The sequence below is a fragment of the Microcaecilia unicolor genome, chromosome 3, assembly GCF_901765095.1.
Source record: "Microcaecilia unicolor chromosome 3, aMicUni1.1, whole genome shotgun sequence".
NCBI lineage: Eukaryota > Metazoa > Chordata > Amphibia > Gymnophiona > Siphonopidae > Microcaecilia > Microcaecilia unicolor.
The window spans coordinates 219,936,721-219,952,942 of NC_044033.1; the positions used below are offsets into that span (position 1 = coordinate 219,936,721).

The window sequence follows — 16,222 nt, forward strand, 5'->3', positions numbered from 1 at the left end:
CTTTTCAGGTTATAAGAATGAGGAATGACATGAATGGAGAGAAAACGGTGCATAGGAATTTGGTCAAGAAATATAATTTAGAGGTGTTAGAACCTGTAATGAACCAGTTCCAACATAAAATGGTAACTAAAAGGGAAGAGTCTTATGGGGATAAAGTAGATACGGGTACTAAATGGGGATATACTCTAGTTACTGAGATTACCCTAAATCCTTGTAATTCAGAGCCGAATGTGGGGAATGTGATGAATGTTAAGAGATCTGCTAGATGCAATAAGGGGGTATGTTCCACTTTCCTTAAAGAGAATTTCGTACTAGAATAAATTTAACTTATGTATTGGGGTTATGGATTGTGGGTAAAAGTTTAATGAAGTTGGGTACTTCGTATCCCGTGAAGGGAGAGCTAAGCTGGTGAATGAGGGATGGTGATTGTGAAGAATTTTGATACATTTCTGATCAAAATTCTGTTTCCCCTCATTCACACGCATTCTAGATTGGAGGAATGCTGTTGAATATATAAACTGTGATTCCTGTTCAGGTTCAGTTAAATGATATTTGCTGTTAGAAGAAAAAAAAAGATAATTTTTGTTTTTTTTTGGTTAAAATTTAGGGGGTTTTATATGTGCCCTAGGTTGGAGCAGGGGGGTGAGGTATTTCACATTATTTAGTTTTAGGTGGGATTTGCTGAATCTGTGGTTGTGATAATTGTATTGGGAGGCTGTTGGAATTGTAGAGTGGAAGGATGGAAACAGTGTTGGGTGTATATATGGTGGCTAGCGTCAGAGGTGTGATGTGAACTAGATTTTGGTGTAAGCTTGGGAGTGGAAGGGTAAGAGTGGTAGGAATATCTGGTGCAAGTGGGGTTGATAGTTGTGAAAAGTGTTGGTAAGTGAAGGGAATATTGAGGACAATATTCGATCTTAAAGCCAGCGTGAATGTAATAGAGGGTTAAATGGTGAGAAAAAAAAAAAAACTTACCCGGGGTCCGGTCTGGGGCCTCCGAGGTTCGGGCTCCCGGAGAGGGGAAAACGGGTTGACGTGTCCGTGGGGGCAAATGAGGTGGTGTGGTTCGTCCATCTTGTTTCGACAATACGGGTTTCACTGCCCCAAGATTTCGCTGTTTTGGAAGGACGTCCAAATCGCAACTTGGGTGTCCCTTTCAAAAATGCCCCTCTAAGTGTATCACTTTGCACTTTTTTGCATTGAATTTTAATTGCCAAACATTAGACAACTCTTCTAACTTCTGCAGATACTTTTTCATGTTTTCCACTCCCTCTAGAGTGTCCATTCTATCAAATCTTCGTATCATCCGCAAAAAGGCAGACCTTACCTTCTAACACTTCGGCAATATCACTTACAAATATATTGAACAGAATCGGCCCCAGCACAAAATTCTGAGTGGTATAGAAAGAGTAAAAGTAATTTGATTTATTACTCATTCCAAAAGTACAATGTCATGATGGTGACTGTTTCCTTGTCTGTACTCACCTCGCCCTCTGGTGGCCAGAACCGGTGGCTGCTATGGACTGTCACACATTCCAGGCTTCAGCCCAGTCCAGTCCGGATCTTCCGGGCTGCCAGACTTGCTTTTTGTTGTTTGTGCCTGAACAGCGCCCGTAGCTGCCTTGTGATTCCTGCATCTGAACTTCAGCTGCTGATGGGCTTTATTAACCACCTGGAAACTTCTGTGTTTGCCTTTGCATCGCCTAAGGTCTCTGGGTTTGTTGGTGTGCTCTGTGCACTTCTGTCTAGTCCAATTTGTTGTCTGAGTTCCTTGTCTGGTACTAGTTAGTCTGTGTGTAGTTTAGTTTTGGTTTTATTGCTTATTTCCTAGTCTTGTTTCTGGTCTGTATTCCTTGTCTAGTTCTTGGTTGTCTGTGTTTCTTTCTTAGTGGCTGCTTGACAGCTTTCCGTCCTGACTCTTACCTGTCTGAGTTTCTTTCTTAGTGGCTGCTTGGCAGCTTTTAGTCCTGACTCTTTCCTGTCTGTGTTCCTGTCTTAGTGGCTGCTTGGCAGCTTTCAGTCCTGACTCTTTCCTGTCTGTGTTTCTTTCTTGGTGGCTGCTTTGCAGCTTTCAGTCCTTGTTCTTGAGCCTGTCTACTTTCTACCTAGTGTGGTATTGTTTGTCTGAGAGTCCTAGTCTAGTATTCTGCCTAGCCTCCCTTGTGTATTCTAGACCCTGTGTGAATTCTGTTGGTATCCAATTCCTGCCCTGTCCTGTAAGTCCTGCCAGCCGCCTGCACCCAGGGGCTCAACTCCTGGGGAACAGCGGTCAAGCGCAGGTGAAGTCTAGCTGTTCCTGCTCTGCCTGTTCCAGCTTGTTTGCCTCAGCTGCAACTCCAGTCCGGGGCTCCAGTCCTGTTCTGCCTTGTCTCTGGTTTGGGGGTGGTTTTGCCTGCCACTGCCGCTCCTCGGCAGTGGTCCAAGGGTTCACGAATCCAAGTTTATCCGTGAGAAGCCTAACAGAATGCAAAGGTCATGAGCTCGGCAAGATCATCCTTCCAGCCCAGGACTTTTGCTCCTGTTTCCCGTATGAAGTTCGGTTCCAGTTTAATTATGGTTTTTTATTCTTTCATGACACTTTATAAGTATCGTGGAACACTTTTGTCTAAACCAGCTCTGAAGAGACTTCTTGAAGCGGCAGAAGAGAAAGCGTGTCCAAGAGCTTATGATTGCTGAAAACCCAGTTTCTGCTATTGACCCTTCAACCCCACTCTGCAAATACTGCCACCTACTGGTCTCCTGTCCAGCCCTGCGGAATGCTCTGGAAGCTGCCGCTGAAAGAAAGCGTCTTGAGAATCCCAAGTTCCAGGCTTACCTGGAGTCCAACCTGAGGGGCGCTTCTAGCCAAATTGCTCCGGAGTCCATTCAGAGGTCCAGTTTCAGCCAAGTTCGGAGTCTCGTCCGAGTGGCGCTTCCAGTCAAGCCTCTGAGTCCAGTCCGAGTGGCGCTTCCAGTCAAGCCTCGGATTCCTGTCCGAGCAGTGCTTTTGGTCGAGCCTCCAATTCCAGTCCAAGTGGCGCTTCTAGTTGAACCCCCGATTCCAGTCCGAGCGGCGCTTTTGGTCGAGTCTCTAATTCCAGTCCAAGTGGTGCTTCCAGTCAAGCCTCCGATTCCTGTCCGAGTGGCACTTCATGCTGAGTCCACACTGAGTTCCAGTTCCAGCCGAGATGCTGAGTCCACGCCGAGTTCCAGTTCCAGCCATGTGGCTAAGTCTAAGCCAAACTCCAGTTCCAGCCAAGATGCTGAGTCCAAGTCGAGTTCCAGTTTCAGCCAAGATGCTGAGTCCAAGCCGAGTTCCAGTTCCAGCCAAGCTGCTGAGTCCAAGCCGAGTTCCAGTTCCAGCCAAGCTGCTGAGTCCACTCTGAGTTCCCGTTTCAGCCAAGATGCTGAACCAAGTTCCAGTTCCAGCCAAGATGTTGAATCCATTCTGAGTTCCAGCTCCAGCCAAGAGGCGAGTTCCAGTCCTGATGCCAGTCTGGGGTGCAGTCCTAATGCCAGTTCGAGGTCCAGTCCTGATGCCAGTCTGGGTTCCAGTCGTGACTCCTGTTCAAGCACCAGCCCAGCTACCACTGGTCATATTTTGAAGATCCTCCATAGGTTTTACCATTGTTACCCATGGAGACCTGAATTCCCCTTGCAGGTCAGGGGGGGGGGGCCTTGAGGGGGCGGTACTGTCACGATGGTGACTGTTTCCTTGTCTGTGCTCACCTCGCCCTCTGGTGGCCAGAACCGGTGGCTGCTATGGACTGTCATACGTTCCAGGCTTCAGCCCAGTCCGGTCTGGATCTTCCAGGCTGCCAGACTTGCTTTTTGTTGTTTGTGCCTGAACAGCGCCCGTAGCTGCCTTGTGATTCCTGCAGTGAACTTCAGCTGCTGATGGGCTTTATTAACGACCTGGAAACTTCTGTGTTTGCCTTTGCATCGCCTAAGGTCTCTGGGTTTGTTGGTGTGCTCTGTGCACTTCTGCCTAGTCCAGTTTGTTGTCTGAGTTCCTTGTCTGGTTCTAGTTAGTCTGCATGTAGTTTAGTTTTATTGCTTATTTCCTAGTCATGTTTCTGGTCTGTATTCCTTGTCTAGTTCTTGGTTGTCTGTGTTTCTTTCTTAGTGGCTGCTTGGCAGCTTTCCGTCCTGACTTTTTCCTGTCTGTGTTCCTGTCTTAGTGGCTGCTTGGCAGCTTTCAGTCCTGACTCTTTCCTGTCTGTGTTTCTATCTTAGTGGCTGCTTTGCAGCTTTCACTCCTTGTTCTTGAGCCTGTCTGCTTTCTACCTAGTGTGGTATTGTTTGTCTGAGAGTCCTAGTCTAGTATTCTGCCTAGCCTCCCTTGTGTATTCTAGACCCTGTGTGAATCCTGTTGGTATCCAATTCCTGCCCTGTCCTGTAAGTCCTGCCAGCTGCCTGCACCCAGGGGCTCAACTCCTGGGGAACGGCGGTGAAGCGCAGGTGAAGTCTAGTTGTTCCTGCTCTGCCTGTTCCAGCTTGTTTGCCTCAGCTGCAACTCCAGTCCGGGTTCCAGTCCTGTTCTGCCTTGTCTCTGGTTTGGGGGTGGTTTTGCCTGCCACTGCCCCTCCTCAGCAGTTCCAAGGGCTCACGAATCCAGGTTTATCCATGAGAAGCCTAACATACAAACACCAGGGTACAGTCAAGGAAGTTACAAAATACTGTTAAAACAAATAGGAGGAAATATTTTCTCGCTGAATGGATAGTTAAGCTCTGGAACTCTTTGCTGGAGGATGTGGTAACAGCAGTGAGCATATCTGGGTTTAAAAAAAGGGATTGACGAGTTCCTGGAGGAAATATTCATAGTTTGCTATTAAGACAGACATGGGGAAGCAACTGCTTGTTCCAAGATTAGTAGCATGGATTGTTGCTACTAATTGGGTTCCTGCCAGGTAATTGTGACCTGGCTTTGCCACTGTTAGAAAGAGGATACTGGGCTAGATGGACCATTGGTCTGACTCAGTATAGCTACTGTTATGTTCTATGAGTGAATTCCATTAACTACCACCCTCTGGCAACTATCTGTCAACCAGTTCCTAATCCAGTTCACCACTTTGGGTCCTAACTTCAGCTTATCAAGTTTATTTAAAATCCTCCTATGAGGAACTGTGTCAAAGGCTTTGCTGAAATCTAAGTAGATTACATCTAGCACACATCCACGATTCAATTCTCTGATCACCCAGTCAAAGAATTCAATCAGATTCATTTGGCATCATTTATCTTTGGTAAAACCATGTTGTCTCGGATCTTTTAACCTATTGGATTTCAGGAAATTCACTATCCTTCCTTCAGCATCGCTTCCATTAATTTTCCATTAACTGAAGTGAGGCTTAACAGCTATAGTTTTCAACTTCTTCTCTGTTACCAGTTTTGTGAAGAGAACCACATCCGCTCTTCTTCAATCCCAAGGAACCTCCCCCATCTCAAATAAATATTAAACAAATTTTTAAGAGGGCCCTCCAGAACTTCTCTGAGCTCCCTCAATGTCCTGGGATGTTTCCTGACTGGTCTGATGGCTTTATCCACCTTCAAATTTTCACATTGTTAATAACCACTTTCTTCCATGAACAGTGCTATATCTATTCCATTCTCATATGTACCTTTGCCAGTCAATCGTGGTCCTTCTCCAGGATTTTCTTCCGTGAACACAGAACAGAAGTATTTGTTTAGCACTTTTGCTTTTTCCTCATCATTCTCCACATAGTGGTGCACAGCATCTTTCAGTCTCATAATTCTGTTTTCAGTCTTTCTCCTTTCACTAAAATACCTGAAAAAATTATTGCTGCCCCTCCTCACATTTCTGCATTTTATGAATGCCAGCTCTTTAGCCTTTATTTTCTAAGCCACATGTTCAGAGAATCATATCAGTTTCCTTTTTCTCTTGCTTTTATTTATTCTCCTTCCAAAAAGGTTATTAGCTATATTTATAGCTCCTTTCAAAATGGAACAATGCGTTCAACTTCTCGTATGTCCTCCCAGTCCGTCAGCTCTTTCTTCAGGTATTTCCCCATTTTGCTAAAGTCAGCATGCTTGAAAATCAGGACTGAGTTTTCAGTGGCTGCCATTCACTTTAGCTGTTATATCAAAGCAAACTGTTTGATGATTACTGCTGCCGAGGTGGGCACACACTCGGGGACTAGACATCATTTCCCCATTTGTGAACACCAGATCTACCGTTGCTTCCTCTCTCATGGGTTCTCTTACCATTTATCTGAGCAGAACACTGTAAGGCGTCCACGATCTCTCTACTTCTTTCCAATTCTGCAAGTGGAACTTTCCAATCTGGCAGGTTAAAATCTCCCAGCAACAGGGTCTCTCTCTTCTTTCCCAAGTTTATCTAGTTCTTCTGATTGTTTTGGAGGTCAGTTGGCAGCATCCATGTGTAATTGTGAGCCCTCCAGGAGCATTAAAATACTTACTGTACCTGAATGTACACCATTTCAATTATATAATTAGGTACAGTAGTTGTTTCTCTGTTCCTGGAGTGCACAATATTTTACAAAATAAAAAAGAATTGAAGCGAGATTTGAATCTGGGTCATTTGGTTTCCAGCCCAATGCAATAACTACTAGACTGCTCCTCAGACCTACACTTGTTTTGTTCTGAATGTCCATAATACCTGAAGCTGTCTCAGAGGCTGGTATTCCTTTCCAGTTTCACTTTTAGGGGAGATGGAGAGGGACAGCAACCACTGGGGGGTTTAATGAGGTGCTCAGACCACCTTTATGTACCCTAGACTTGATTGACACAGGTCTAGCTAAGAATGGGATTTGGATGTTTCAAGCACAAGAACGTCTATTTGGGCGTTTTGAAACATCCGTTTGCTTTGAAAATAAGTGCCGCTTGTAAATGCAAACTACTAATGGTGAGCATTCAGAACTTTCATTTGGGTTCAGTTATTTTCTTTTGTGGATATTTTTTTTTCATACTGTTTTGTATCTCAGAAGTATCACTCCATATCATGTCAAAATAGAACATGCTCTTTCCTGTTTCCTTCATTTGCATTTTTGTTTATATAACTATTGCCATACTGGGACAGACTGAAGTTCCATCAAGCCCAGCATCCTGTTTCCAACAGTGGCCAATCCAGGTTGCAAGTACCTGACAAGATTCCAAGCTTCTTTATCCATTTATTGAAAGACTAGTAAAAGAGGCCCGTTTCTGTGTGAATGCTGCCAGATAGATGATCTTTAACACCTGGAAGCTGCCCAACAGCTGCCTTTACCTACTGTGTGCGTGTGTTGGAGAGAAGTGTTTGAGAGCGACCCACAAAGAACTGCCCACCAGTTGTTCTGAAAACTTATCGGAGCAGTTGACTCTGCCCACTGATATCATCATCCTGGGTTTTAAACCCCAGAAGCAGCCCAACAGTGGCTACTTTGATTTTAGATCTTTGTCTACTGTGTGTGTGCTGGAGAGGATTGTTGAGAGTGACCCAACAAGAACCACCCACCAGTTGTTCTACAAGCTCATCGAAGCAGTTGACTCCGCCCACTTACATCATCATCCCGGGATTTAAGCCCTGTAAGCAGCCCAACAGCTGTGGTTGCTCACAGAAGGTGAAGGAGAGGGCCTCTTAGTGAAACCTTGGAGAGCTACTGGAGAGATGCTGGGGATTGTCGGAGGTGACTTGTTGATTGGTTTGAGAATGGTGCGGGCAGTAGGTTGAAAAGTGTTTTTTTTTTTTCATATTTCTGTTATAAGTGGGCATGAAGGCTTTGGGGAGTTGGTTGGTAGTCGGAGGGCGGTTAAGATTGTTAAATTGCATGTGAATTGTGAGAAATTGCAGGAGGTCCTTTTGGACTTGGAGATTGGGCATCCAAACATCAGATACAAATCGATGTAGACCTGTTTATTAAGCCATACTAGAGGGTGTCTATACAGTTAGCACATTCTAAGTTTTAGCTAAAAACATTAGTGCACCTTAGTAAACAGGGCCCTTGGTATCAGTTGATTTGTAATGTGTGACTGACAGATTAGAAATGCTCTTATTCAAATACATACATTAAAAGAAAATTGTCAGTTCCAGGCATTCCAGAAAATTTATCCTTTATTTTTTTAGCTTCATCATTATCTGAAGAATGTGCACTTTAAGAACAGTCTGGGTGAAGAGATATATTTTGATGAGAACGGAGACCAAGCCACTGTCTACATTATTATTAATCTGATCCATCTCCCCAATGGGACATTGAAACATGAAATTGTTGGAAGTTATAAACCTTCTGCTCCCCCTGGAGAGGATTTTACAATCGATGAAAAAATGATAGTTTGGGAGGCTTCATTTACCCAGGTTAGAGTGATAAAACATTATATAAGATGGTTAATAATACAAGAGGTATTGCATGCTGCTATACAGAGAAGAGTAGAAATTTGGCTTCATGGTTGGATTTTGTACAATTCTAATGGGTCCATTTTCAAAGTGATTTAATCATGCACGAGAGGCTTCTGTCCAGTTAGATCATTTGTACAGGGCTATCTGCAGAAATTTAGCAGCTCTTAACTGGTTCCTTCTGTGAATATCAGCTCTAACCACTGGTCCACCCCCAACAGGTGGCATTTCCAACGCAGGCTGAAATATTGGAAAAATATTTCCACAGAGGGTTACTCAGGGGTAATCGTGCAAAGCTGAGCACTGCCCAGTTACTACCGGGTTAGTGTGGGAGCCCTTAATGCCACCTCAAATGGTTGCGGTAAGTATCCCTCTGAAATGGCCATGCGGCAAGTGCAGACTTACTGCATGGCCGTTTCTTCTTCGGAGCTTTTTACTCCCTGAAGTAAAAGGGGCCCTGGTGTGTTGCAAATACGGCCACCGCTGCTAGCGTAGGGCACCCTTTTACCACCGTTTAGTAAAAGGGCCCCTATGTTAACTGGATAAATCAGACTGCATAAAACTCAGTCCTATCTACAGGATGAAACAAAAAAAAGGTAACCCCCCCCCCCCCCCCCCACAGGCTTTTGTTGTCTCTTATCAACTGTTTGGAATTTCAGTGTTAAATCGAACAGTTTTATTTCTTGCTCCCATCTACATTTATGTGCCATTGAATTCTCCCACTTCATGGTAGCTGGCTCCTCTCCCTTGGGCAGCTCTAGTGGTAGGCTACTTCCTTCTTCCACATACTCCATGGAATTTCTCTCTCCCTTCGTTTCTCCTCCTCCCTGGTGACCCTCCAGGAAATCTGCTCTCCCTTTCTTGCAGCTGGGGGGAATTATATACTGATGGTGAAGCCAGGAAAACTGAGCTTCATCCTTCCCTTGCCCTCTAGTGGGGAAGGGAGTAACAGGCTCACCCTGCCTCGAGCCATTGCTCCCCCTGTTGGGATTGGGAATACATTCCATATTTTTAGGACTACTCTCCTCACTCATTCTTGCAAGGACTTCTGGGACCCATAGTTCTGGGCTCAACTGCTTCACTGGGGTATCCCTGGGGCTTACCTTGTCACAAAATGATAACATGCCTTTGTAAACAGGGCCTTTAACCTGCTATCCGTGAATATTCAGCAAGGGATGGCCACCATCTCTCGCTTTATATTTGAGGTCAGCATATAGCAGCAAACTGGCCACCTTTGAATATTCAACGCATCACCGGTGAAGTTACATTCCTTTTAGCATAACAACCCAGCGCTTCATGCGTTCCAAACTGTTTGTACTGTAAAACTACCATTATTTGAAAAAAAAGAAACGGGGTACTGTTAATGGTATCATAGTTACATTCCCCTGATATTTAGCACTATTTAACCGGACAGGAATGACTCCTGGCCGATTTAAATAGCACTTAACCAGCTATCTCAGCAGGGAATGAGAACCATTTCCCGCTTTATATTTCAGGTCAGCATATAGCAGCTAACTGGCTGTCTGCGAATATTCAACAATCACTGGATAAGTTTGGCGATCAAATCAGGCCACCTAAACAGCAGGTGTATCTATGTCTGGTTTAAACTTAACTGGCCAGCTCTAAATATTCATTTGGCCAGTAAAGTTTAAATCGACCAAATAAACCCTCTGAATATTCAATGTCAGTCACTGGAAACAGCCCGGCATTGAATGTCCAGGCTCGGTGCTGACTGCGGGACTTAGACGGCTTGCCTCCCGTGGTTTCAATATCGGACCCATTGATTTATACAAACAACAGTTTGTATTTGATAATATGATCATTTACAAATACGTTCTTTAAAATCATTTCCTATTCGAATGGCAGTAATGGGCTAGGTGTCCACAGCTGATCTGAGACAGGCGGAGCTTACCACCAATAGGCAGAATTTGCCGCCAGATTGGTTCACCCAAAACAATAGCAAATGCTTTTTAGAAATAACAGACTGCCTATCCTTTGTCCATCTGTAAAACGTCTAAAACTCTTCAAGTTAGATAGGCAGCGACTTAAAAGATGGAGGATAAAGGATTTTTTTTTTATTTGAAAGCTTCCCATATCTAGATATATATCATGCAATAAAGTTGAATTTAACTAAAAAAAGCATTAAAAAGTATTGTAGCTGATAGAAACAGCAGTAGTAAACTCTGTATTTTATGCTCTTTTTTTCTACACTGTTCTATAATACATGGTCATATTTAAGTGAGGATATCCTGTTTCTTTATAGGGTCATCTTAACTGTTGTTGTATTGTGCCTTGGGAAGCCTGGTGCTGTAAAGATGGAATATATTAAAACTCAGTGGAAGTAAAATTAAACTCTCCGTTCATCAGGACACATGGAACCACTTCTTCACCTCATCTCTTTTGTAGAAGTTTAGTGTTTAACTTATCCTATGGCCATTTCCTTTAAAAACCCAATCTTTTACCTGCTGTAGTAGAAGGGGGCCGCAGCATAAGGCAAATCTGTGTGCTGACGACACCGCAGGGGTCCTTATGCTGCAGCTTGGTAAAAGGACTCCTAAATGGGCTATAAGCATTTAATGCAGTCCATTGGTTTTCACATATTTTGTTCTTGTGATGACTTATACTATGCCCAAACTGAAAACTCTAATGTCTTCTACCTGGTCTATAATAAAAGAAGCTTATTATGAACATTACTCTAAAATGTTGTTTTGTGGCTGTACATGAGGAATTGTGATATTGCATAAATAAGTGTGCATTTCTGTTCCTAGTCATGCATCCAAAGAATATATAATACCTTCAAGAAATCCAGTTAATTGTTTCACTTATTAGCGGAACAAAACCACAGAGGCATGGTATGGTTGCATTTTCAATATGGTAAGACTAGGGCCCAGCTAAGGAACAGATTATTTTGAGTTGTATCAAAATTGCTTTCCTTGTGCCATCACCATCTAGATGGATAGGCAGTGCCTTAAAATGTGGAGGATAAAGGATTTTTTTTTAGATTTTATATCCCACATTATCCCAGGAAACTTGGATAAATTTGAAAATATAGTGAGACAGAATAATAGAGTTCAGTAACATCATGGGAACAAGTCGATGGCTATGTCTGAAACATAGATGGATAATTTATAGTGGTCATCTTGAAGCTTAATTTCCAGAATATTTTGGTTTGAGCGGATTGAAATAACTAGGGGTTCCAGGGCTAGATTAAATAACAGGGGGGAGAGGGGGCAACCCTGCTTAGTGCCTCTATATAATGTGAATTTTGGAGAAGTGATGCTGTTGGTGAAAATAAAGGTTTGAGGAGACTCATAAAGTAATTTAATCATATTGAGAAAAATTTTACCAAAGCCAAACCATTGGAGAGTTTTGAAGAGAAAGGGCCATTCGATTCTGTCGAAGTCCTTTTCTGCATCTAAGGAAAGGGCTATTAATGGAGAGTCAACATCATGTGTGTGAGTTAGTATATTCCAAAGTAGTCTGGGCATTCTACCAGATATGAAACCATTTTGATCACGATGGATAAGCGAGGACATCACAGATTTTAGGCGATTAGAAAGGATTTTGGCATAGATCTTGTTGTCAATATTAATAAGAGAGATTGGTCAGTAATTTGATACATTAGAAGAGTCTCTGCCTGGTTTGGGGAAGATTCTAGGAAAGAACCCTTATCACCAGAGTGAAGAAGGAGATGGTCAAATAAAATAAGTAATTTGAGACTAAGAATATCTGTAAAAATTGCAGAAACTTCTATGAGTAAGCCATCATTACCTGGGGCTTTATTATAGGGAATCTCTTTAATAGCCTTGATGATTTCATCTAAGGAAATATTTTTATCTAGAATAACTTTTTGAGATTGTGATAATAAAGATTGACTCAAAATTTTCATAAAGTTGTCAAAGGATGACTCGGAGAAGAGTTTCTGAAGTATAAAGTTGTTGGTAAAATTTGGAGAATTGCAGAGCTATTTGAGAGTCTGTATAGTGAGGATTTCCTAAGGAATCAATTATGTGAGATATGCGGGCGTGACTTTGTTTTGCTTTAAGCAACTGTGCTAGCAAATGTCCTGATTTATTATTTTCCGCATAATAGACAGATTTCTGAATATTTATGGAGGAAGAGTAGTAAATCACCGGGACCTGATGGTATTCATCCCAGAGTATTAATAGAACTAAAAAATGAACTTGCGGAGCTACTGTTAGAAATATGCAATCTGTCCCTAAAATCGAGTGTAGTACCGGAAGACTGGAGGGTAGCCAATGTTACTCCGATTTTTAAGAAGGGTTCCAGAGGAGATCCGGGAAATTATAGACCGGTGAGTCTGACGTCGGTGCCGGGCAAGATGGTGGAGGCTATTATTAAGAATAAAATTGCAGAGCATATACAAAAACATGGACTGATGAGACAAAGTCAGCACGGATTTAGTGAAGGGAAGTCTTGCCTCACCAATCTAATGCATTTTTTGAGGGGGTAAGCAAACATGTGGACAATGGGGAGCCGGTTGATATTGTATATCTGGATTTTCAGAAGGCGTTTGACAAAGTGCCGCACGAAAGACTCCTGAAGAAATTGCAGAGCCATGGAATCGGAGGTAGGGTATTATTATGGATTAAGAACTGGTTGAAAGATAGGAAGCAGAGAGTAGGATTGCGTGGCCAGTATTCTCAGTGGAGGAGGGTAGTTAGTGGGGTCCCGCAGGGGTCTGTGCTGGGTCCGTTGCTTTTTAATGTATTTATAAATGACCTAGAGATGGGAATAACTAGTGAGGTAATTAAATTCGCCGATGACACAAAATTATTCAGGGTCGTCAAGTCGCAGGAGGAATGTGAACGATTTCAGGAGGACCTTGCGAGACTGGGAGAATGGGCGTGCAAGTGGCAGATGAAGTTCAATGTTGACAAGTGCAAAGTGATGCATGTGGGTAAGAGGAACCCGAATTATAGCTACGTCTTGCAAGGTTCCGCGTTAGGAGTTACGGATCAAGAAAGGGATCTGGGTGTCGTCGTCGATGATACGCTGAAACCTTCTGCTCAGTGTGCTGCTGCGGCTAGGAAAGCGAATAGAATGTTGGGTGTTATTAGGAAGGGTATGGAGTCCAGGTGTGCGGATGTTATAATGCCGTTGTATCGCTCCATGGTGCGACCGCACCTGGAGTATTGTGTTCAGTACTGGTCTCCGTATCTCAAAAAAGATATAGTAGAATTGGAAAAGGTACAGCGAAGGGCGACGAAAATGATAGTGGGGATGGGACGACTTTCCTATGAAGAGAGGCTGAGAAGGCTAGGGCTTTTCAGCTTGGAGAAGAGACGGCTGAGGGGAGATATAATAGAAGTGTATAAAATAATGAGTGGAATGGATCGGGTGGATGTGAAGCGACTGTTCACGCTATCCAAAAATACTAGGACTAGAGGGCATGAGTTGAAGCTACAGTGTGGTAAATTTAAAACGAATCGGAGAAAATTTTTCTTCACCCAACGTGTAATTAGACTCTGGAATTCGTTGCCGGAGAACGTGGTACGGGCGGTTAGCTTGACGGAGTTTAAAAGGGGTTAGATAGATTCCTAAAGGACAAGTCCATAGACCGCTATTAAATGGACTTGGAAAAATTCCGCATTTTTAGGTATAACTTGTCTGGAATGTTTTTACGTTTGGGGAGCGTGCCAGGTGCCCTTGACCTGGATTGGCCACTGTCGGTGACAGGATGCTGGGCTAGATGGACCTTTGGTCTTTCCCAGTATGGCACTACTTATGTACTTATGTAAAGGGCCTCTTGACTGAGAATGGTGTTTTAATTATATCTATTTAAAAGAAGCTTTTGATATACAGTAATACCTCGGTTTTCATTGACTTCGGGTCTTGTCGGTTTCGGTTTTCGTCAATTTTTTCCGCGAAACTTTGTCTCAGATTTTGTCGGTTTCCTCGGATTTCATCGGCGTGCCCACGTGACCTCACTACTAATTTTGCAAAAACAAAGGATGACCCAAGCATTCTCCTGCTCAGTGTTGCGTTGTTTCTCGTTGTTTGAGCATCACACCTTGTGTCTATCCAAACAATTCTATTGTTTTCCAGTGTTTTTGTGCTTTTTTTATTGATTGCAAGTGCTAATACTACAATTAAATGTAAGTGATTAATGCATATACAGAAGGCCAGGAACACAATCGAGTTGAAGAAGGAAATCATTGAAAAATACAAAAGCGGCATTAAGATTGCTGAAATCGGCTGCAAATCTTAAAGAGGCAGAAGAAACAGACCTCTTTGGACAGCTTTCTTGTGCAACATGGGTCCACTGACTCTGAAGCTAGTCCTAGTGCCAAAAGACCAAGAAGGGAAGTGACCCCAGATAGTGCCTTGATACCTAAGGTCCTTATGGAGGGGGATCCCCCTTCCAAACTATAATATCTGCACCTCTCTCTCCCCTCCTCGCAGTCTTCCATATGTCAAGAAGAGCCTTCAGAAAGGTAAATGCCATGTTAAATGTTTATTTATTCTTTACATTAGTATTTTATATTCATTTTATATTAATTTATTATTTTTAATATTAAGCATTATATTTATTCTCTATAAAATATGTTTTTGGAATGTATTTTAGAGTGTCTAAAATGAACTAATTGGATTTACATTGATTCATATGGAAATAATTGACTCGGTTTTCGTCGGTTTCAGATTTCGCCGATTGTTTTTGGAAGGATTATTGACGAAAACCGAGGTCTCATTGTACGTTATGATCTTTGGTTTCTGGTTATTGTTTTTCAAGAGATTTAGTTTCATTTACCAATAGATCTAACCTTTGTTTTTTATATACTCCCACAGAGTAATTGATAGTGGCCTTATAGGCAACCCACCATATATTAACTGGAGAATTATGTAGAGGATTATTGGTAAAATAATCTTCAGTGGATATTTTCAACAGAGATATAAAAGAGTCCTCCTTTAATAGGGAAGTGTTGAGTCTCCAAGCTAAAGATTTTTTAGTGGAAGAGATATTTGAGAAGTATAATGAGATAGCAGAATGGTCAGATATATTCCTACTGTGAATTTGGGAATTAGCTACACTAGGTATGAGAGTTTTGAAGATCAGGAAATAGTTGATTCTTGAGTAACTCATGTGAGGTGGGGAGAAGAAGGTGAAGTCTTTTTTCTGTGGGATTAAACAGTCTCCATATGTCTACAAGACCCAGTGAAGAAATGAGTGAGTGTAAGGCAGAAAAAGCTTTGGATTGGTAATAGGGGCAATTGGAGAGCCTATCAAGAAGAGGGTCAAGAATTTGGTTAAAGTCCCCACCTAAAAATATAGGGTTAGGGAGAGAGCTGTTGATTTCTGAAGCTAGGAGATGAAAAAAATCAGAAGAGTCTTTGTTGGGTGCATATATATTTAAGAGAGTAACTGGTGTATTATTTATCAAGATGTCCACTTTAACCCATCTGCCTTCCACATCACAAGATTGTTTAATAATATTAATTGAAAGGGATTTCTTGTGTAAGATGGCCACTCTGTTTTTTTTTTTTTTGTGTACTGCAGGAGAGTGTGCCGTGAGTGAGAAGTTTTTGTCTTGGAGGCATTTAGAGTCTGAATCTGATAGATACATTTCCTGAATAAAAGCCAAGTCAGAGTTCAAATTGTGTAAATATATTAGAAGTTTCTTCCTCTTAATAGGGTTAAACCTTTTATGTTAATGGAAGTAATTCTCATACAAGTTGTTCGATAATAATACAGGAAACAGAAAAACTGACTTGACTTTATGTGAAAAGAATATATCAATTATATCACAAGTCAAATAGGCAGTAAAGTTGACAAAAAGAAGAATTACAAGTATGCCTATGTGCTCAAAACAGTGGGAGGGAGAAAAAATTAAGAAAAACATTAGGTAAAAAGGATTCAGAGAAAACAATGGCATA

The 16,222-nt window shown here is 42.3% G+C and overlaps 1 protein-coding gene across 1 annotated transcript in view; it reads left to right on the plus strand.

Annotated features, from left to right (window-relative positions):
* The first annotated feature begins 2,665 nt into the window (after window positions 1-2,665).
* Window positions 2,666-16,222, plus strand: part of LOC115464384 (vomeronasal type-2 receptor 26-like) — a 36,719-nt gene continuing 23,162 nt past the window's right edge. Inside the window, exons 1-2 of the mRNA XM_030194769.1 lie at window positions 2,666-3,088; window positions 8,060-8,287. Of these exons, the coding sequence (XP_030050629.1) occupies window positions 2,666-3,088; window positions 8,060-8,287 (651 nt within the window). The remainder of the gene's footprint in view (window positions 3,089-8,059; window positions 8,288-16,222) is intronic.